The 23910-nt window shown below is 49.5% G+C and overlaps 1 protein-coding gene across 2 annotated transcripts in view; it reads right to left on the minus strand.

The window, feature by feature from the left end:
- LOC130204676 (sodium/potassium-transporting ATPase subunit alpha-1) overlaps window positions 1–5745 on the minus strand; it is a 36688-nt gene extending 30943 nt beyond the window's left edge. Inside the window, exons 1-2 of one of the 2 annotated variants that reach the window (XM_056431574.1) lie at window positions 5654–5745; window positions 4657–4819 (exon numbers count right to left, since the gene is read on the minus strand). In XM_056431574.1, coding sequence (XP_056287549.1) covers window positions 4657–4819; window positions 5654–5661 — 171 coding nt within the window. In that variant the 5' untranslated portion in view covers window positions 5662–5745. Of the gene's footprint in view, window positions 1–133; window positions 211–4656; window positions 4820–5653 lie in introns of those variants that run through there. The other variant, XM_056431575.1, reaches the window with a different exon arrangement.
- Window positions 5746–23910: the final 18165 nt, after the last annotated feature.

The following is a 23910-nucleotide window of genomic DNA, read 5'->3' on the forward strand; positions in this document are numbered from 1 at the left end:
TGAAGGACAAAAATACGATTCATACCCATGACATTATTTGCCTTTCCCCACTTTCAGCCACGAGACGTTGCCCTCCTATCTGCCCCGTGGGAGTGACGATGGATGTGGACCGACCCAACAGCACCCTGCTCACCTGGGTTCCCGCCCCCAACAGCCAGACCTCCACTCGATCCATCTTCGTGGTGGAGAGACGGGGCGTGGGCTTCCAGGAGTGGAGGAAGGTGACAACCTCCGGCTGATCGGCGAGGGTCCTTACCGGAGGCTGACCATCCTCAGCGGCTCGCTGGAGGATAACGGAGAGTACGTCTGCGAGACAGATGGCGACTCTGTCTTTTTCCAGCTGAGTGTTAAGGGTAAGACTGAAATGCCCTCACTTCTGATTACACCATGCATTCAAGACAAATGCATGAACGTGTTTAACCATCGCGTCCTCCTGCACCAGAGCCGCCGGTCAGATTCCTTTCCCCGAGTGGCTCGGAGCTGGAAGTGACTCGCCTGGCTTCCGAGAGGCTGCAGCTCAGCTGCGAGATCTCCCGGGCGGACGCCCCAGTCCGGTGGTACATCGACAGCCTGGAGGTAGAGGAGGGTGAGAACTTGATCCTGGAGGTGGATGGGGCCCGACGCCGGCTGGTTATACCCATCGCCACTGTGGACGACACAGGGGAGTACGTGTGTGACACTGACGACGACTCTGTGGCCTTCCTGGTCACCATCGCAGGTTAGAATCAGTACATCGGGGTCAATGTAAGACTTTTTAAAAAATCGCATTCATGACTTTATTCCTGTTCATTAAGAGCCGTCAGTGACGCTCACTCGTCCGGAAAACACGCCCGACAAACTGGAGAGTTTTGCCGGCGAGCCCGTCGTGCTGGAGGTCGAGGTGTCCCGGTTAGGCGCGGAGGTCGTGTGGCGGATGAACGGCAAAGAAGTCGAGGAGAGCAGTAACGTCGCCATCTCAGAGGACGGCCTCACCCGTCGTCTGACCGTCCACTGCCCCGCCCCTGAGGATTCTGGGAGATACACCTGTGACGCTTGCGATGACACAATGGATTTCGAGGTTAAAGTTTCAGGTGATGAGAAAGTTAAAGTTCAGGTGATGAGGCAATATGCGATGGCGTGCGTCAATGAAGTATTTTTATTTTTTTAAACCACCATCATGTAACCATGTTATGATCATCAGAGCCTCCGGTGAAGATCCTGAGAAAGACCGAGATCAAGACGCAACTTAAGTCCGTGGTTTCCGACGCCGTGGTTTTATCTATTAATGCTGGAGCGGCAAAACTCAGAGCCGGCGCTAGCGTCAGGACGGCGGTCGAATCGAGGGCGACGAGAGGTTCTGCGAAGAGGAAGAAGGTGCCTTCCGCTCATTGGTCATCCTCCTTGTGAGCAGACTCGGAGACTCGGGAGAGTACTTCCTGGACGCCGGAGACGACGACATCAGATTCCGGGTGACGGTAGAAGGTAGAGAGAGTCACGGGAGAGAATTTGATTATTAAATGTTCCTTACATTATTCATCTCTTTCTTCTCCTATGCCGTAGAGCCTCCCGTGACAATTGTGGGCAACTCGAATGACCCAGACTACCAGGAGATGGTGGCCGGGGACGACCTGATCCTGGCGTGTGAGGTGTCCCGCGACAACGCCCCCGTCCAGTGGTACTGGAATGACAAGCTGCTGACCGGTGACCCCCGCACATCCATCGAGAGCTTCGGCACGCTGAGGAAAATCATCATCTCCAATGTCCAGCCCTCGGATTCTGGGAAGTACACGTGTGACGCCGTGGACGATAAGATGGTCAACGTCGTCAGGATCCAAGGTGAGCAAAAAAACACACCACGCCGACGTCTCCAGAGACACGACTGTCGGTACGACGACCTCGTGTTTTTGCTCCTGTTTCCTCGTTCCCATCAAAGAGCCCGCGGTCCGGTTGTGTGGCGAACAAGGAGGACGGCGATAAATCGTCGTGACGAGTGCCAGGAGACACCAGGCGCGACCTTCACGAGCTACGTGTCCAAGGAGAGCGCTCAGGTGCGTTGGCTGAAAGACTGGACGCCCGTATTGGCGGCGGTGACGTTCCCGGCTCGCCGGAGGGCCAGGGCCACAGACGCACCCTCACCATCGAGCTGCTGAGGCGCTCCGACGCCGGCGAGTACACCTGCGACGCCAACACGGACCAGGTCCACTTCAGCTTGCTGGTGAAAGGTTAACGTTTCAGTTTCATCTTCTTATCCGAAACAAAAATTATTTGCATTTCAGTTAAGCGACATTAACTTCGATTTTTTTTCAATTTTCTCACATCGCAGAAATGAGAATCAAGTTCGTTCGGCCACTCCGGGACACGGTGGCCCACGCCGACGGGATGGTGACCCTCCGCTGTGACGTGTGCAAGCCTAAAGCGGACGTCCAGTGGCTGAGGGACGGCGTGGAGTTGGCTCCCAGCAGGAGGTTCACCATCCGGGCGGACGGCGTCGAGCGCAGCTTGACCATCCACCGTTTAACCAGAGAGGATTCTGGGGAGTACACCTGCGAGTCCAGAGATGACCGGACCGCGGCGGCGCTGAGAGTAGAGCGTGAGTACGCCTGCGCTCGGATTGGATGTCCTTTCTTTCCGCGCGAGGTGGCGGGTCCATGACCCTCCTCGTGTCTCTCCAGTGCCTCGGGTGGTGGAGTTCCTCACCGAGCTCCGCGGCACCACCGTGCTCGAAGGCGAAGACGCCACCTTCAAGTGTGTGGTTTCCCCCGAGGATGTCCAGCTGCTCTGGTTCATGGACAACGAGGCCGTCGCCCTTGGCGACCGTTTCCAGGCGCACCAGAACGGCCTGTGCCGCACTCTGGTTATCAGGAAATGCCAGATGTCGGACTGCTCGAAGATCACAGCAGAGGCCGAGGGGCAGAGGAGCAAAGCCAGCCTCAAAGTTCAGGGTCAGGCAACCGAACGACGAGAAAGGGGAAGTCGCGTCACCGGAAGTGACGGCGGTTCATTGTAATCTGTATCTCTGCCTCTCCTCTGTGATATTCAGAGGCTCAGGTCACGTTTACGAAGAGAATGGAGGTCGTCATGGGGGAAGAGTTCGGTGACGCCACCCTGGAGACAGAGATCAGCCTGGAGATGGGAGAGGTCCAGTGGATGAGGCAAGGCGTGGTCATCCAGCCCGGCCCCCGACACACGCTGGCCCAGAGCGGCTGCAGACGCAGCCTGAGCATCCAGAACCTGACTCCGTCCGACCGGGGCACCTACCGCTGCGAGACCCTGCACGACCGGACGCAGGTCAAGCTCAATGTAGAACGTGAGTGGTCGGCGGCGCGGGGGGTTTGAACCGCGCGTTGCCAGAGGTTTCGACATGAATACATTTGGAGATTCGCCTTGGAAACGTTACAATAAGCAGGAATGACTTTGATTCAGGAGTTCAGGTGGGGACACCGACACAGCTCAAGGTAACCAGAGAAGAGAACATATCATCGGTGCTTTTCACACAGTCACAGTGTGAAAAGATACTAAGAATAGCAGGACGAGACGCGGACGCGTGAAAAGGTCGAGACGCGGTCGTGTTGATATACAATATTGTGTTGACACGGTGAGAATGAACGATGGAGCACCTGCAGGTGTTGTTTCTGTCTTGTGGATCTATATTTGAACCACCTTTTGTTCTCCTTGAAACACGGTACTCTCTCGGTGTACAGTGAAAAGGTCTGCTACGCCTTAACATGCCGACTCTTATTATATATTCTTCACATGCATTTATTTGTAGATCTGATTCCATCCCTGAGAAGAAGTGTATTGTGTCTATAAAACGTCCCTCTCTCCCTTCGTCTCTCTGCAATCCAGCCCGTAAAATCTCCATCCGCAAAGGCCTGACGGAGCAAGAAACCGTGGAGCGAGAGACCGCCTCCTTCGAGGTGGAGCTGTCCCACGCGGACGTGGAGGGAATCTGGCAGAAGGACGGCGTCCGGGTGAAGCCGAACCACCAGTGGCGGGTGAGCACCAACGGGCTCGTCCACGGCCTCACGCTGTGCAACCTCAGCCTGGAGGACACGGGCGCCATCACCTTCTCCGCCGAAGGGGTGCGCACGGCCGCCAGACTCACGGTCAAAGGTGAACACGGGCCCCCCGGGCTCTTTTGATTTCGCGTAAAACGATTCGCCGCGGCGTCGATCCGCCGGTTCATCGATTGGATGTCGAACCGACAGAGACTCCGGTGTCCATCCTGAAGATGCTGGCCGACGTCCGCGTGGAGGAGGAGCTACCGACCACCCTGGAGTGTGAATTCTCCAGACAGAACGTCGACGTCAAATGGCTCAAGGTGAAGCGAACTGATGACCGCTGTCATTGCTCCAGCGTGTTTGGAGAATGGCAAGAATGATGACGGCATGTTTTTTAATACCTCCGTTCCTTTGCCTCCCCCCCGTGAATCAGAACGGGACGGAGCTGAAGCCGGGGAAGAACTGTCGGATCTACTCCATGGGACGCAAGCGCTTCTGTCAGATCATGCAGGGCTCCCCGGCCGACTCTGGCACCTACACGTGTGACACGGGGGAGATGACCACTTCCTGTTCACTGGAGGTTTATGGTATGTGTCCGGAGTAGCTGGTTCTGTATCTCTATCTCGAAGATGCTTCTTGTGTTTTTTTTTTGCTGAATCTGAATCTCTTCACTCACCTCACAGAGCACACGTTGGAGGTAGTGCACGCCCTGGAGGACCTTTCCATCCAGGAGGACCAGAACGCTGTCTTCATGTGTGAGGTGTCTCTGGAGAATGTCCCTGGGGCGTGGTACAAAGACGGCCGCAAGATCCGGCCCACGAGCAGCGTCAAGATCCGCACTGAGGGTCAGAGAGAAGAAGGGTGTTGATGATTGATGGGACTGAATGAGACATTAGATCATTTTATTGGTACCTAGCTCGGGAACAAATGTACCAACGGTGTGAAAACGTGCAGCACATTTGTTGTGCTGAATATCTAGAAGTGAGGTGATCGAAAAATGTAATACTAAAAGAAAAATGTAAATATGATGTGTGTAGGTTGACCTCTGGTGGGCAAAGAACAGATAACAAGACCAGGGAAGGAGCCGAGGGAAAAGATATACACTATGAATACAAATCAAAGGATTGCTTCTTCAAGCCTGTCGTTGTTGTTGTTGTTGTTGTTTTTCTCCAGGGACTAAACACTTCCTACTGATGTGTAACGTCAGCCCTGAGGATACTAGAAATCCGGTTTGCAGCCGGGATGTTGAATCTACAGCTGACTTGGAAGTAAAAGAATGCGTCCGTTTTCTACCTAGGAGGCCAACAGCGTGAAAATGTTCCAATACGACTTTTTAAAAACATTTTCCTTTCACTTCAGAACTGCCCGTTTCCATCGTTAAACCCCTACGAGACCGAACCGCCCTGGAGAAACACCGCGTGATCCTCGAATGCACCGTTTCCACGCCTCGCTCCAGCGCCGCCTGGTACAAGGGCGGCGAGGAGCTGCTTCCCTCGGACCGGGTGGAGCTCCTGGCTGACGGATGCTGCCACAAACTGGTGATCCAGCAAGTGGCCGTGGAGGACGAGGGCACCTACAGCATCGAGGTCGGGGAGCACACGTGCAGAGCCAAACTGATGGTGGAAGGTGAGTCGGGTTGGGAGCTAAGGGCCTTTTAAGCTCATCCCACGTACCTCATCATAACACTTCCTCTCCCGCGGCGCAGCCCAATCCCTCGTCGTGGTCACAGAGCTCCAGGATGTGGAGGTCGGCGAGCCCGAAGCCGCATCCTTCCAGTGCGAGGTGTCCGTCGCCATCAACAAGCCTCCCCTCTGGACTCTGAACGGGGAGGCCCTCCAGCACGGCCCCGCCGTCCGCCTGGAGAGCCACGGGCCTCTCCACAAGCTCACCCTGAAACACACCAGTGTGGACATGAGCGGCGTGGTGAAGTTCACCACGGGCAAGGCCAAGAGCAGCGCCACGCTCAGCGTGACGGGAAGCTGAAGAGGACAAGAGAAAGATGAGACAGAAAAGCAAGTGAGAAAGAAACCAAGTGCAAAAAAGGGAATCGTCCATGTTTCCACAACCCGATCTGATTATATTTAAAATTGAGGGTGTTCAGTGACGCTTCAGTCAAGTTATTCCTTCTTTTTTTTTTTTACTGTGTAGTCTATGATATTTATTTGCCTGATAAAGATTTTTAATTGACTTTACATTCTTGTATTCTGATGAAAATTCCCCCGAATAAAAGAGTTGTTCATTACATGGCGTCAAATATATTTTATATATATGTTTTCTGAATAAGGACACAAGCAATTTACTGAACAGCTATAAATCGCTTTTAAATAAACTGTGATATTTTTGCATGATCATGATAATGTAACGTACAAAATCGTAGTAATTTGTTATTAAGTGTCAAGCAACACCCTTTACCCAAGATATAAGAATTTGGAAGTATTTAATTTGTGTCTCTTTGTGCTTTAACCACTCATAAAATCGAATAATAAGATAAATGTTTTACTAATATCTGATTGGTAATGGGAGAAAATAAGCCACCCAAAATCCTTAATCGCTAAAGTTACCACTTAAGCCCCATTGCCCCACCTGTGGGGCAGATTTGATGTTTTGTTCTAAACTGTCTATAATATTGTAATAAACATGAGCAAATATATTGATGTTGTACATCAAATTAAAGAAGACAACTAGAACTACAAGTATCAGTGAGCCATAACAACTAACTCAAACACCAACTGAAATAAAAATACAAAATATCATAATCATAATTTTGTCAGGTGTCGGCCCACTCAGAACGTTTCCGTATTTAGCGACATAGCTTTGTGCAATCATAAAGAAAGAGATGTTCAAAAGCAAGGACTTCACAGATTCTAAATATCGTTACAGAATCCTTCTACACCAAAACATCACGGAGATATAAGCAAAAGAACACAAATATTAATCGCTTCATGTAGCTTTACATTAGCAAATTCAACATACTTTTTGTTCTTGAGAAGAAAAAAACGTTTCTCTCCCCTGCATTTCCAGCTGGCATAGCTTTGAGTAATAACTGTGTCCTTCAAAACCAGGCGGACTTTTGGGAAAAATATAATCAGCTGTCAAGTTCAATTTCAGCAAATCGGATTTCACACATTTCAAATATGTGACACCTTTCTGTCTCTAATGGCTCACAGGTACTGTCAATCTTGTCTTTCTTGGTACCAATCAATTCTAGTAGCTCTAAGTATTCCAAAGACATCGTTCTTCAAATCCGCCCTTCCCCAGCGGAATGTCCGCGCCTGGCCACAGCTGCGCTGGAGTCCTGAGCAGAGCCCAACCGGTGGAGCTCCAGTGCAAATGCTGAGCAAACCAGGCCTCTAGTCATCTCCCACACATGAGCAACTCTCAATGTTGAGACAAGTTATCCAAGCAGGATGGCCCGAGTCAAACAAACGATGTCCGTCTGCTATCGCTGAGTATTGGAATCATCGGGACGAGATATCAGAGACTAATGGGATCCTGCTCCAAGGTGGAAGAATCATCGTGCCTCACTCACTCAGAGCTGAAATGCTTTCACGCATACACACAGGACACTTAGGGATGGAGAAGTGTAAGCAGCGAGCAAGAGACGTACTGTTTTGGCCAGGAATGTGCAAACGGATAGAGGCACTAGTCGGATCTTGCAGCATCTGCCTTGAGCGACGCAGCTCCAATGCAAAGGAACCGATGCTCTCACATCCTATCCCAGAACGACCTTGGCAAACAGGAGCCACAGACTTGTTCACATGGAACAGTACTGACTATATAGTTCTTGTTGACTATTATAGCACCAACCTCACATCTACAACTGTCATAAAAAAGCTGAAATCCATGTTCGCCAGATTTGGAATACCACAGACAGTAGTCAGTGACAATGGACCTTGCTACAGTTCACAAGAGTTCAGAGGTTTTGCTCACGCATGGGACTTTGAGCATACCACAAGCAGCCCGCTGGACCCGCAGAGTAATGGTTTGGCTGAAAAGACTGTTCAGACTGTCAAAGCCCTCATGGACAAAGCACATGCACAGCAGATAGACCCGTACCTCAGTTTACTGGAATACAGAAACACACCAGTTGATGGACTGAAGTCGCCAGCGCAGCTGCTGATGAGCAGGCGTTTGCGCTCAATTCTACCAGCACAGAGAAACAACTGCAACCTGAACTGGTCTGTCGCAGCGTCGTTCACAGCAGAAGGCAACTGTGCCAGCAGAGACAAAAACAATATTACGACAAGAATGCTAGGACACGACCGGCACCACCAGAAGGAGCTATGGTCCGCTTCCAGCTTCCAACAGGGACATGGGAACCCGCAACAGTCGTCGAGCCAGCAGGTACCCAGAGATCCTACAATATTCCCACTGATGGAGGTCACACGCTCAGGCGTAACCGGCGTCACCTCTTGCAGACGTGTGAAAGTGGAGCTGACCCGGTACTTCCACCAAACAACCACCAGATGGAGTTTGAGGATTGAGTTCTCTCAAGCAGTACAGCAGGATCTCTGTTGACAGTTGAGAATCCAGGACCTGCAGGGTCGACCCTGCAGGTCATACAGGTTCCAAAGAGCCACCAGACTGTACTACCACGAGGTCAGGCCGCATCGTGAAGCCGAGAGACAGATTGGACTTGTGATACCCAGCATTAGAAGAACTGAGGGATATGTTCATGAAAATAAAAATGTTACATTTATCATAGTTGAAATGCCATTTAGTAACAGCTGTTCATATCTGATAACTGATAGTTTGTGTATCCTTCAGTAATCCAATGTTCTTGCATATTTGGCATACATAACTGCCCATATTCAGTTTGTTCTGAAATGTTTAAGTAAGTGATGTTTATTAGAAGATGAGGATGAACCCCAACAAAAAGGTATTTGCCAACCATTAATAAAGCCATGACTCACAACCTGTAGTTAATGTATAATGCGGTTTTATTAATAAGTTGTACAAAGATGTATATCTATTTATATAACCAATATCGCCATATTTTCCAGCACAGCTGAAATAAGACAAACATTATATAACTTTAGACCTGTGACATACATACAGTATAATAAAGTATAAAATAGGGTGCAATAATTCATATATTTTAGATATGTACGGTTTTAGTTTTGACGTTCTCAAATCTTAATGTATTTCAATTTGAACCCTGTTACTCAGCATTTATATCATAAACACTTAATAACAGTGGCGGTTCGTCCATAGGGGGCGCTAGTGCGCCGCCCCTCTTAAAATTTGGAGATGAAAAAGAAGAAAATAAATAAAAAACTTGTCAAAAACATTATATGCCAAATCATTTCAATAGAATATACCGTGTTGACGCTAAATGTGGGAGATCAGAAGCCCTGTCAACAACCACTTAAGCACGTGAAAAATATAATATATCGCTTATTATCACGGAGAGAAGCCTCCTTTTCGAGGCGCTGTTCTAACGCAGTGTACGATCGATACAACATTTCGTCGTTTTGGTAACACCGGCTTACACATGGATGAAACTGAATCTTAGCACAACAAAGCGCACGCTACTGGATTATTCGCATCAGAGGTCTGAGCCTCAGCCCATAGAGCAGTAAGCGTTGTCCGCGGTTTTCCTCATGGAATCGTCACTTTAAAGTGTTGTTAGTTGAATTTTTTGTCCTTGGTTCGCAGACCATTGCATGCAAATTACATGAATATCTTTAAATAAAATCCATATTTTAAATGGAAATAATTTATTCATACCCAAATCACCAAACTGACCAAGATCAGCACGTATAATACATTTTATTTATGATATTGATACTGTATAATTACACAAGGCCATTTAGACCTAGATGAAATAACTTGAGGGAAAACCGCTTTTAATGCTGGCAACCAAACATATGTTGTTTGTAGATATTACAACATTTGGCAATGATAGCAATGTTGCTGGACCTTAAAAGCAGTGTATATGGTTTGGCACGGCATATTTTTGAGTTCTGATATTGGCCGGTTTTTGGGCTGAGTTTTTGATTGGCCATTGGGCTGGTCACACAGACCTGGCAACCCTGCTCACAATGGTTTTATATTGCTAAGGGTGAGTTGAGTGAAAAACGATGTTGCACTATTTTGGCTATATTCTTTTCTAAAAATTAACCGTTTGTTACATACAGTAATGGTCGCAAATACTATCAGCCGCGTCCAGCTAATGTGGTTATTTAGACCGTCAATGCTTAGCGGTTCATTGAGCCACTTCGGCACTGCTTGTTTGCCACATCCGGGTCGCCTGACGATATTTTCCTTGTGTAAATTGTGTTTTATGGTTCAGGAAGTGAAGTGAGACAGACTAGAAGGCAAATGTGTGTTCTGTTGTCTTCTGCAGGTAAGCTTCCTTTGTTCAAAAGTTAGAATTTTCTGTTTCTGCTGAAATGACTCTAGCTCATGGTTATTTATTTGTCCATTAGGGTCTCTCTGTTTTCCCTTGTATGTTATATGTCATGGTTTTTGATGGCATTGTTATTATTTAGATTTAATGTGGTCCTGTCTTCCATGGACAATGGTTTTATTTTGTTGAGGGGAAGTGGAAGTGCAGTATGCCGATCAGAAGGCAAATGTGTGTGTTCTGTTGTCTTCGCAGAATAAATAAGTGCTGGGAAAATCCACCATCTGAGCCGACTTCTTCCATGCCCGTTCCACATCTGTAACATCTGCTCTGAACCTCTTTCATGTGAGGTGAAACTCTTTTATTTTGTCTATTGCCGATCAATAGACCGTTGTGATCTCGATCAACCTATATCTGATAATATGGATCTCATCGATAGAGCATTCTGATCATCTAATATTTCACGTTTGATTTCTTCATCTGAGCCTTTTGGTCGAAACTTGAATAATTGATCAGAACATTAATATATATATATATTATAATTGTTCATCACAACAGTTTATTGCAAGTCAAGCGGACAAACTTCTTCTTCACTCCCTTCTAACTTTCACTTTCAAGTTTGCCATATTTGGTCAAATAAAAATTTATATATATATTTTATAAAATAAATGCAATTACATACCAGTTGGTGGCGCTAAAGCACCAAACAGTTGTTTGCCAACCGCCATTAAAGAAGAAGAAGGAAAAAAATTTGCATAGAATCTGTTGTCATGGAGATAGAACCCATCAGCATTGCCTTTCATGCTCAACATAATATAGTGACATCATCATGATGACATCATTCTGCCTGTGCTGCCTTTGATCTGTGACATCACTGAAGTGTATAAGTAGGAGAGAACCGTTTCAGTTTCTTTGAGAGTTAGAGGAGAAGCAAGCGCACCCAGAGAAATAAGCCGCACACAGAGAGAAGCAAACCACAAAGAGAAGCAAACCGCTGTCTACGATCAGATTGATAGCTATGGAGGAACATGCATCAACAAACAACGATCACCGAGAAATGCAGCTGCGGAGGCGCAGAACTGCATAATCCGTGATGATAAGGTTAACATCAGCGAGGACGCTCAGAAGATCCAGGCCTGGAGATCTGAGCCACTGAAAGACCTTTCGGGGCAAAGGCCTCGGTCAGGGCTCTGACCGAGTTGATGAATAAGAACAAGACCACGTTGGATCAAACCCTGAAGATCGGGCAGGAGGAAAGGTTGGAAACATCGGGGTTGTTACCAAAGAAAGAGTTGGCTGAGGTGATCCAGGCCTGGAGAACAAAGCCACTCAGGAAAGACCTTTGCAGGGCAAGGCCTCGGTCAGGGCTCTGACCGAGATGGATAACAACGGGATCAAGATGGATAACACCCTGAATATCGAGGAAAAGTTTGAAAACATCAGGATCAACTTGATAAATACGGCAGGTTCGGTTTATCAAGAAGACCACCTGATTGGAGAAATGCAGCTGCGGAGGGCTTCGCAGAACTGCATAATCCATGATCAGAAAGTTAACATCAGCGAGGCGCTCAGAAGATCCAGGCCTGGAGATCTGAGACACTCGAGAAAGACCTTTCTTGGGCAAAGGCCTCGGTCACCGTTCTGACCGAGTTGATGGAGAACAACAAGATCACGTTTGATAAAATTCTGAACCTCGAGCGGTTAGAAATAAAACGGCTTACTGTTGAAAATGAAAAATTGAGAAAAACACCAGCCCTGAAGAACACCAGCGACCAGGAGACTCTCAACATTTATCATCAGAAAACAGAAAAGCTGAAGAAAGACCTTTGGAAGTGGAAGCAGAGAGTTACGGCTGTGAATGATGAAAAGACTTCCCTTCAAAGTGAGCTCCACACAGCCCAGGTTAACATCAAAGACCTGCTGGAGACCAACGCTTCTCTCAAGGAGACAGTGAACCGGATGCCTCTCGATCTAAAGGGATGTACAACACCCAGGTGGTGTTGGAGGAGGAGAACACTGCCCTCAAAACACAGCTGAAAGAAGCCAAGGTCAAACACCGTAAATATGCAAGGACCATCGCATATATGACCGAGGATTCTTCTGTTCAGCTCCGCGAGGTACAGGCTGCGGCCCAGGACCTGGAGAAGGAGAGGAACAACCTCCGCCAAGATCTCCACGCGGCCCAGGTTAACATCAAAGAACACCTGGAGACCATTGCTTCTCTCAAGGAGACAGTGAACCGGATGCCTCTCGGTCTAAAGGCACCGGCCAACACCCAGGTGGTGTTGGAGGAGAACACCTTCCTCAAAACTGAGCTCCACACAGCCAGGTTAACATCCAAGACCTGCTGGAGACCATTGCTTCTCTCAAGGGCAGTTAACCGGGTGCCTCTCGATCAAAGGCACCGGACAACACCCAGGTGGTGTTGGAGGAAGAACACCTTCCTCAAAACTGAGCTCCACACAGCTCCAGATCAAAGACCAGCAGGAAAGCCCAGCTGGCTGAATCCCTTTGGAGGAAGCAGAGAGTTACTTGACTCAAGTAAAAGACTTCACCGGGCTCCACACCAGCTCAAGATCAAAGAGCAGCTGGAGTCCATAGCTGCTCTGAATGAGAAGGTAAAACAACATCCGCTCAATCAAGAGGCAGCCAAGGACCAGGAAACTCTCAAGATCTACCAGCAGAAAACAGATAAGCTGAAGAAAGACCTGTGGAAGTGGAAGCAGAGAGTTGCTTCCCTTCAAGGTGAGTTCCACACTGCCCAGGTTACCATCAAAGACCTGATGGAGACCAACGCTTCTCTCAATGTGGCAGTGAACCGAGTGCCTCTCGATCAAAGGCACCGGACAACACCCAGCTGGTTTTGGAGCAGGAGAACATCGTCCTCAAACAGAGCTGAAAGAGCTCAAGGTCAAATATGCATGGACACCAGCTGGAGACCATCGCTTCTTCTGTTCAATGAGGTACAGGCTGAGGACCTGGAGAAGGGAGGAACAACCTCCGCCAAGATCTCCACGGGCCCAGGTCAGCAACAAAAGCTGCTGGAGACCATAGCAGCTCAAACAGACAGTGAATCAGAAGCTGCTGGAGCTTGGACCCAGAACATTGAAGATAAGGCCAACAAGCTCCCGTTGGAGCAGGAGGATACCTCCTTCTTCAGGCCACAGAGATCCTCCAGCAGCCCGAGATCTAATGGTACCAAAGATGAACCCATTCCACAAACATCAAAGAAAGACAAAGGCTAGAGACGAGACAGACAACAAGAGACACAGGCCACAATAATGGAACAATAGAACTATGTTGCTGCATGTGCTGCAGATGAAGAAGCAGAGTTGGGAAAGCCGATCAGCGTTATGAAAAAGTGGCGCTGGAAATAGTGGTCCAAATCGGATCTTTAAAAGTTTTATATGATTTAGGATCTCTTTAAACCAACTGTTATGTGTCGGTGGAGAACGTGTTTCCACTTCAAAAGTACGAGGTGTCTAGCTACGGTGTCGTGAAGGCCAGGAGGCGTCGCCTGCCGATGGCAGGTTGTGTGGGTGTGTAAGCGAGTCAAGTGAAACCAAAAGCCATAAAAGCTCAAGCGGGTAAACTCAGGCAAGTAAACGCAGCATCTGAGAGGATTCAGAGTTAATGTGAGATGGGATCGTTGAGAATTTAGTACCGATGTCAAAGAAAAGACTTTACGGTGTTTAAAGTCATACTGGTAAAGCCATGGAGATAAGCCGCTAAAACTCTCAGGAATAAACGCAGCTTAAGGCGCTAGAGGATTCAAACTTTTATTTTTTTTTTTTTTTATTTTTATTTATTTTATGATTTTGTATTGATTTTGCAAACACAGGAATGAAGAATAATACCACTTCAAGAAGTTGGGGTATACAGAACGGTGTATACAGAACATTCAGGCGTTTGGAAAATACAGCTACAAAGTCATGAAGGAGGATGGGGGGCTTTAATCAGTGTTGTCACGGATGCCAATATATAGGAGACAACAATTTCAGTTTCTTAGAGCATTATTAAGTATTTCGGCACAACACACACAGACGCACAGTAAACCAAAGCGCACAGAAACAAAGTGCACTCAGACAAGCTCAACTTGTTAGCTCCAGAAGACATGTATCAACAAACAACAGTCATTGGAGAAATGCAGCCTTTCGCGTAGAAACCCTGCATCATCCATCAAGAGAACGTTACCACCAGTGACGACGCTCAGAAGACCCACGCACGGAGAACTGAGCCACTGGAGAAAGCCCTTTGCGGGGCTAAAGGTCTCGGTCAGAGCTACGACCGAGATGATGGATAAGATCAAGATTTATAAAGCCCTGAAGATCGAGGGAGAAACATCAAGATCGAATTGATAAATACGGAGGCTTCCGTTGATCAAGAAAAGTCATACTGGAGGTATGCAGCTGCCCAAATCATTTGAGCAGAACCCCTGCATAATCAACCAGAAGGTTGTTACCATCAAAGAGTGGGCTGAATTGGTCCATGCGTGGACAACTAAGCCACTCAACAAACACTGCGGGGCAACAGGCTTGGTCAGGGAACTGACCGAGATTATGGATAACAACAAAGATCAAATTTGATGAAACCCTGAAGATCGATCCGCAGGAAAAGGTGAAAACACAAGATTCGTTTATAAATACGGAGCATTCCGTTGATCAAGAAAACATTTAATCCGAGAAAGCAGCCTTTGGCGTGAAACCCTGCATCATCCATCAAAGAAGCGTTACCACCAGCGGTAGCGGCGCTCAGAAGACCCGCATACGGAGGAGACGCTGAGCCACTGGAAAGCCCTTCGCGGGGCTAAAGGTCTCGAGGTCAGGCTACGACCGAGATGGTGGCTAACAACAAGATCAAGTTTGAGAACACTTTGAATCTCAGCGGTTGTAAAATCGTCTGTGACTAAAGAAAGAAGGGCTTCCCTCAAGGGCTCCCACACGGACAGGTCAACAACAAAGACCAGCTGGAACATAACAGCTCTGAACGAGACAGTGAAACAAAAGTAGCTCGACCTCGAGGCGCTCGACTCAAGCTGAGACAACAACAAGCTCCAGTTGGGAGGAGGACACACACTCCTCCTTCCAGAGCCCTGAGATCCTCCAGCAGCTACAAGAGCCGCTAAAAACTCAAGGAATGCTTGTAGCTTAAGGCGGCTGAGGAAGTTCAAACTTTATTTTATTTTATTTTATTATTTTATTTACTTTATGATTTTGTATTGATTTTGCAAAACACAGGATAGAAAATTTCACTTCCAGAAGTTGGGGTATACAAACGGTGTATACAGAACATTCAGGTGTTTGGAAAAATACAGATACAAAGTCATGAAGGAAGAGATATAATTAATGAGGGGGCTTTAATCAGTGTTATCTGGATGCCAATATATAGGAGACAACTATTTCCAGTTCTTAGAGCATTATTAGTATTTGGCACAACACACAGGCGCACAGAGACAAAGCGCACAGAGAACAAAAGTGCACTCAGACAAGATCAACTTGTTAGCTACAGAAGATATACATCAGCAAACAGCAGTCATTGAATGCAGCGCTACAGCATGAAACCACCATCATCCATCAAAGAAACGTTACCAGTGGCTCAGAAGACACGCCACGAACTGAGCCACGGAAAGCGCTTCTTGGGGCTAAGGTCGGTCAGAGCTACGACGAGATGATGGATAAGATCAAGATTTATAAAGCCCTGAAGATCGAGGGAAACATCAAGATCGAATTGATATATCTGGAGGCTTCCGTTGATCAAGAAAAGTCATACTGGAGGTATGCAGCTGCCCAAATCATTTGAGCAGAACCCTGCATAATCAACCAGAAGGTTGTTACCATCAAAGTGGGCTGAATTGATCCATGCGTGGGCGTGGCAGTCACAGCCTCCAGGCTCACTCAACAAGCCCTTTTCGAGCAACAGGCTCGGTCAGGGAACGGCCGAGATTATGAATAACAACAAGATCAAATTTGATGAAACCCTGAAGATCGATCCGCGGGAAAAGGTGGAAAACACCAAGATTCGTTTTATAAATACAGACATTCCGTTGATCAAGAAAACATTTAATCCAAAATGCAGCTTTGGAAGGAACCCAGAAACAGAACTTGAAGAAGAAGGATCCACACCGAAGCCTCACAGGAGGACAGAGGACAGCGGAGAGGGCGAGAGAGGAGGAGCAGAGGAGGCCGCGAGCGCTCGGAGGACAAACCTCGATTCCTCATCAAGCCGCTTCTCTGCCGAGGACGCCGTGCTTCTCCGTGGGCGCTCCTGCCTCTACCGGTGGCGGTGGGAGAGAAGCGAAACGAGCGCGCGGCGCGCACTTCTCGCCACGGACGGGCCAGCGCCGGGCCCGCGTGCCATCACTCCAACACCTGCAGGTGACGCCCGCCCGTGCGCCGCCTTCAGGCCGTGCGGCGGCGTCCGGAGGCGTGGTGGCGGAGAGGCGTCGCGGTGCGGTGCGAGGTGCGACGGTCGCCCGTCGGCCTGGTCATCGAGGACCGGCGGCGCCCAGCCAGAAATGCCGTGGCGAGGAAGCAGGGCTGACCATCCGCGGCGTGGAAGGAGAGCGGCAGCTGTATGTGGAGACAGGGGCCAAACGCTGAAGCTGTCAGTCAGGCTGAGGAAAGGTTGCGCCGCGAAACCTGATGCGTGTTCAGCTGTTCAAAACTCTCAGCGGAGGTCCTGGTAGCGAAAAGCCGTGTTCTGCGTAAATGGACTATAAATCATATTTCAATGCAATTCTGAAAAAATGGGGCATCGATCGTCAGCTGCCTCTACCGTTAAGTGTCCGTTTCGTCTCGGTGGGTCAACGTTTCACTCTCGTGAATGTCTGATAATATCGTGGTTGCAGCAAAGGTACAGCTTCAAAAGGAAACCAAAGAATCTGTGTTTTGTCTCTGAAGACGACAAAAATCTTCACCCATGACATTATTTCCCATCACTCCAACTATCCTCACGGTGAAAACATGGATGTGGACACTGACCCAACAACACCCTCCTTCAGGCCCGGGTTCAGGCGCCCAGCCAGCCTCCACGATCTTCGTGGTGGAGAGGCGGGCGTGGGCTTCAGAGTGGGAGAAGTGTACCTGGAGGACCAGCGGCCCGCCCGAAATCGGCGGCGACGGCGTGAGCGCGGCGACTACCGCCACGGCGTGCGCGTGCCGTCGCGGGCCCGAGACCCGGGCGGCCATCTGGGTGAGCAAAAGTTGTCAGGAAATGGTTGCGCCAGCAACAAAAAACGGTGAAGCATTCCATTTCAGTTCCCGGCGAAGCTGGAGGTCCGGGCTGGAGGTCTGGTGGAGGAGCGCCCACTTCTCCATCGCGTCCACGAGGTCACTGGTTCAAAGGCGCTCAGCTGCATCAGCGAGACACGTGCAAGTCTTTCGCAAACATCTGGTCTTTGTTGGCCATCCCAGCGCGGAAGGGTGACCGTCATCGGCGATCAAGACTCGTCGGCTCAAGGTGCGTGAAACGCGAAAGAATTTGAGTTTTATTTCTTGAAGGACAAAAATCGTTTATTGCCTTTCCCCACTTTCAGCCACGAGACGTTGCCCTCCTATCTGCCCCGTGGGAGTGGATGGGACCGATGCCCAAGCACCCTGCCCACCTGGGTTCAGCGAGACCTCCAGGTGACCCTATCCCTGGTGGAGAAGGCGGCGGGCGGGAACGTTTCACCTCGGAGTGGAGAAGGTGACAATCGGCGCGTGCGAGTCGCCGAGCGACCATCTCGGTCTGCTGGAGGAATCGACGTGGAGTCGAGGCGACTCTGTCCAGCGGTGTTGGAACTGAAATGCCTCACTTTGATCAGAAGACAAATGTGAGCGTGTTTTAAATCGTCCTCCTCACAGGCAGCGGCAGATTCCTTTCCAGGCTGCGGGCGGGAACTCGCCTGGCTTCGACCTGTCGCTGGCCCGAGGTCGGCGGGCAACAGCCCCAGCGTGGTACGCCGACACCGGAGTGACCAGGTGAGCAGCCTGGAGGTGGAGGGGCGGCGCGGTGGATCCCGCCGCCGTGAGACGCACAGTGCGTGTGACACTGGCGGCGACTCGTGGCCTTCCTGGTCACCTGAGTTGATCGTGGGGTCGTTTTTATCCCTTCATGATTTATTCAGTTGATGGAGGCGTTCAGGTGGGATTCCGGGCTGCCCGACGAGGTGCGGCGAGCCCGTCTGTAGGTGGGGTGGAGTTCAGGCCGGTTGTGATGCACAAAGAAGTGAGGGAGAGCATGGACCATCTGGAGGCCAGCCTGCCCGTCTCTGCCGTCACTGTGAGGATGGGAGATCCTGTGAGCGCTCGTGACAAATGGCATCAATTCTGATGGGTTCAGCTGGATATCCGCTGGCGTGCGGAGGTGTTTTCATTCCTCTGTAACCGTATGTTATGATCCTCAGGGCCCGGTGGAGTTGAGAAAGGCCAGATCAAGGCGCAACTGACGTGGTCCGTGCCGTGGAGCGGCCTGAGCCGGCTGATAGCGTCAGCCACGGTGCGGCAGGCACGAAGGCTGCGAGAGGAGAATCCTTCCGCTCATTGGTCATCATCAGCAGATTCGGAGACTAAAGTACTCCTGCCTTGACTTCAGATTCGGGTGGCGGTGAAAGGTAGAGAGTCACGGGGAGAAATTTGATAAATGCCGACTCTCTTCTTCTCGCACCAACAGAGCCCCATTGACAAGTGGGCCTCGAAGGAGAGCTACGTCTCGGAGATCCGCCTGCGGCGAGTTGTCTGGCGTGTGAAGGTGCGCGACGCCAGGAGTGGAGGAATGACAACTGCTGACGGCTGACCCCGCATCCGCGAGGGGTACGCTGAGGCATCATCTCAATGTCCAGCTGAGTCGGGAGACTGTGGCGCTCATAAGATTCCCTCTTCAGGATCAGTGAGCAAAAACCATGCCCTCTAGAACCAGATGTCGACGCATTGTTTCCTCTTCTCGTTCCCATCAGAGCCGCGGTCAGATTCCTTTCGGAGGGCGGCTCGTCTGACGAGTGACCGGCCAGGCGCGCTTCCTGATCGTGTCCAAGGTCAGGAGGTGAAAGACTGGAGCGCCCGTCGTGACGTTCGGCTTATACCGGAGGGCCACTGTGGCGATACCATCGAGCTGCTGGATCCGACGCCGGCGACCTGTGGCCTTCGACCAGGTCACTTCGCACGTGAAAGGTTAACGTCAGTCACTTCTTATCGAAACAAAAATTATTTGCCTGTTGACATTAACTCGATTTTTGCTCACATAAATGTCAAGTTCGTTGCCACTCGGGTACGGTGGCCGCGGAGGTGTCGGTGACCCCGCTGAGGTGTGCAAGCCAAAGAAGTCCAGTAGCTGAGACGGCGTGATCTCAGAGGTCACCACCGTCGTCGGCCGACAACTGACCCCGCCCCTGAGGATTCTGGGAGATACACCTGTGACGCTAGGAGGCACGGACAGGTTCGGCGCTGAGAGTCAGCTTTGAGGCCGCGCTTGGATTGGATGTTATTTTTTTTTTGACCATGTTATGATCATCAGAGCCTCGGTGGTGATCTCACCGAGATCGCGCACCACCGTGGTTTCGGCGGACATCGCGCGTGTGTGGTTTCCGAGGATGTCAGTGCCTGGTTCAGGACGGCGTCGAAGCGACCGTTCAGCGCGAGGAACGGCCTTCGCTCATTGGTCATCATGCCAGATGTCGGACTGCTCGAAGATCACAGCAGAGGCCGAGGGGCAGAGGAGCAAAGCCAGCCTCAAAGTTCAGGGTCAGGCACGAAGGTAGAGAGTCACGGAGTATTTCGTTAAATGTTCATCTCTGCCTCTCCTCTCTGTCAGAGCCTCCGTGACAAGAGAATGGAGGTCGTCATGAAAGGATCGGTGGCACCCTGGAACTACAGCCTGGATGGAGGTCAGTGGATGAATGACAAGGCGTGGTCATCAGCAGCCCCATCGCTGGAAGAGCGGCACAGGCGCGCTGAGCATCAGACTGACTCCGTCCGCCGGGCACCACGCTGCAGACCCTGCACGGCCGGACGCGTTAGGCGCTCAATGTAGAACGTGGTGGTCGGGGGTTTGAACCTCGTTCAGAGGTTTCGACATGAATACATTTGGAGATTCGCCTTGGAAACGTTACAATAAGCAGGAATGACTTTGATTCAGGAGTTCAGGTGGACTGCCAGCTCAGGTCCAGAGAACATATCATCGGTGCTTTTCACACAGTCACAGTGTGAAGATACTGAATAACCTTGGACGAGGCGACGGCGTGAAAAGTGGCCAGTGGGTGTTGCTCAATATTAAAGACTGAGAATGAGCGATGGGCACCTGCGAGCTGTCTTGTGGATCTATATTTGAACCACCCTCCGAAACACGGTACTCTCCGTACAGTGAAAGGTTACGCCAACATGCCGACTCTTATTATATATTCTTCATGCATTTGTAGCTGATTCATCCTGAGAAGTGTATTTGTCTATACGTCCCTCTCCCAGTCTCTCTGCAATCCAGCCCGTAAAATCTCCATCCGCAAAGGCCTGACGGAGCAAGAAACCGTGGAGCGAGAGACCGCCTCCTTCGAGGTGGAGCTGTCCCACGCGGACGTGGAGGGAATCTGGCAGAGGTTGGCGTCGGTGAAGCCCCACCAGTGGGTGACACCAGGCCGTCGGCCTCAGCTGACCAACCTCAGCCTGAGGACCGAGTCACACCTCCGCGAGAGATGACGGACACAGACTCACGGTCAAAGGTGAACACGGGCCCCCCGGGCTCTTTTGATTTCGCGTAAAACGATTCGCCGCGGCGTCGATCCGCCGGTTCATCGATTGGATGTCGAACCGACAGAGACTCCGGTGTCCATCCTGAAGATGCTGGCCGACGTCCGCGTGGAGGAGGAGCTACCGACCACCCTGGAGTGTGAATTCTCCAGACAGAACGTCGACGTCAAATGGCTCAAGGTGAAGCGAACTGATGACCGCTGTCATTGCTCCAGCGTGTTTGGAGAATGGCAGAATGTGACGGCGGCATGTTTTTTTTTTTTTAATACCTCCGTTCCTTTGCCTCCCCCCCGTGAATCAGAACGGGACGGAGCTGAAGCCGCATCGGATCTACTCCATGGAAATGCGCCTGTCAGATCACAGCAGGGCCGGCCGACTCTAACACGTGTGACACGGGGGAGATGACCACTTCCTGTTCACTGGAGGTTTATGGTATGTGTCCGGAGTAGCTGGTTCTGTATCTCTATCTCGAAGATGCTTCTTGTGTTTTTTTTTTGCTGAATCTGAATCTCTTCACTCACCTCACAGAGCACACGTTGGAGGTAGTGCACGCCCTGGAGGACCTTTCCATCCAGGAGACAGAACAGCCTGTGTGAGGTGTCCTGGATGAGTCCTGGGGCGTGGTACAGACAGCCCGCGATCCGGCCTGAGCAGCGTCAAGATCCGCACTGAGGGTCAGAGAGAAGAAGGGTGTTGATGATTGATGGGACTGAATGAGACATTAGATCATTTTATTGGTACCTAGCTCGAGACAATTGCCAACGGTGTGGCGTGCACATTTGTTGTTGTGCTGAATATCTAGAAGTGAGGTGATCGAAAAATGTAATACTAAAAGAAAAATGTAAATATGATGTGTGTAGGTTGACCTCTGGTGGGCAAAGAACAGATAACAAGACCAGGGAAGGAGCCGAGGGAAAAGATATACACTATGAATACAAATCAAAGGATTGCTTCTTCAAGCCTGTCGTTGTTGTTGTTGTTGTTGTTTTTCTCCAGGGACTAAACACTTCCTACTGATGTGTAACGTCAGCCCTGAGGATGCTGGGGAAATCCGGTTTGCAGCCCGGGATGTTGAATCTACAGCTGACTTGGAAGTAAAAGGTACGTCCGTTTTCTACCTAGGAGGCCAACAGCGTGAAAATGTTCCAATACGACTTTTTAAAAACATTTTCCTTTCACTTCAGAACTGCATTCCATGAAACCCCTACGAGACCGAACCGCCCTGGAGAAACACCGCGTGATCCTCGAATGCACCGTTTCCACGCCTCGCTCCAGCGCCGCCTGGTACAAGGGGAACCCCCTCCGGTGGAGCTCCTGGCTGACGGATGCTGCCACAAACTGGTGATCCAGCAAGTGGCCGTGGAGGCAGGCACCTGGCAGTGGAGCTGTGAGCCAAACTGATGGTGGAAGGTGAGTCGGGTTGGGAGCAAGGCCACTCACGGCCTCATCATAACACTTCCCCGCAGGCGCGCCATCCCTTCGTGGTCACAGAGCTCCAGGATGTGGAGGTCGCGGCCAGCACTCAGTGCGGTGTCCGAACACAAGCCTCCCCTCTGGACTCTGAACGGGACAGCCGCCCCGTCCGCCTGGAGCCGCAGGGCTCCACAAGCTCACCCTGATACACACCAGTGTGGACATGATGCTGTCACCACGGGAGGAGGCAGCGCCACCAGCGTGACGGGAATTCTGGGACAGAGAAAGATGGACAGAAAAGCGTGAGAAACCGTGCGAATGTCATGTTTCCAGCGATCTGATTATATTTAAAATTGAGGGTGTTCAGTGGCATGTTATTCTTCTTCTTTTTTTTTGACTGTGTAGTCTATGATATTTATTTGCCTGATAAAGATTTTTAATTGACTTTACATTCTTGTATTCTGATGAAAATTCCCCCGAATAAAAGAGTTGTTCATTACATGGCGTCAAATATATTTTATATATATGTTTTCTGAATAAGGTACAATTTACTGAACAGCTACTTAACTTTAAATAAACTGATATTTTGCATGATCATGACAATATCTCAAATCCGTGTTTATTTATTAAGTGTCAAGCAACACCCTTTACCCAAGATATAAGAATTTGGAAGTATTTAATTTGTGTCTCTTTGTGCTTTAACCACTCATAAAATCGAATAATAAGATAAATGTTTTACTAATATCTGATTGGTAATGGGAAAATGCCACCCACTTAATACAAGTTACCAATTGCTCCCACCCTGGGCAGTTTATTTTGTTCTAAACTGTCTATAATATTATAATAAACATGAGCAAATATATTGATGTTGTACATCAAATTAAAGAAGACAACTGGGGCTACAAGTATCAGTGAGCCATTTAAACACAACTCAAACACCAACTGAAATAAAAATACAAATATCATAATCATAATTTTGTCAGGTGTCGGCCCACTCAGAACGTTTCCGTAGCTAGCGACATGTAGCTTTGTGCAATCATAAAAGAAGAGATGTTCGAAAGCAAGAGGACTTCACACAGATTCTAAATATCTTTACAGAATCCTTCTGCACCAAAGTATCACGGAGATATAAGCCAAAGAACACAGAAATATTAATCGCTTCATAGCTTTACATTCAGCAAATTCAACATACTTTTGTTCTTGAGAAGAAGAAAAAACGTTTCTCTCCCCTGCATTCCAGCTGGCATGGCTTTAGTGTGTGTGTATGTCCCTTTAAAAACCAGGCGGACTTTTGGGGAAGCGTCATAATCAGCTGTCAGGAAGTTCAATTTCAGCAAATCGGATTTCACATTTCAAATATGGCGACGCCTTTCTGTCTCCTATTGGCTCACAGTGCTGTCAATCTTGTCTTTCTTGGTACCAATCGATTCTATTGGCTCTAAGTATTCCA

Source organism: Pseudoliparis swirei, chromosome 14, assembly GCF_029220125.1.
Source record: "Pseudoliparis swirei isolate HS2019 ecotype Mariana Trench chromosome 14, NWPU_hadal_v1, whole genome shotgun sequence".
Classification (NCBI taxonomy): Eukaryota; Metazoa; Chordata; class Actinopteri; order Perciformes; family Liparidae; genus Pseudoliparis; species Pseudoliparis swirei.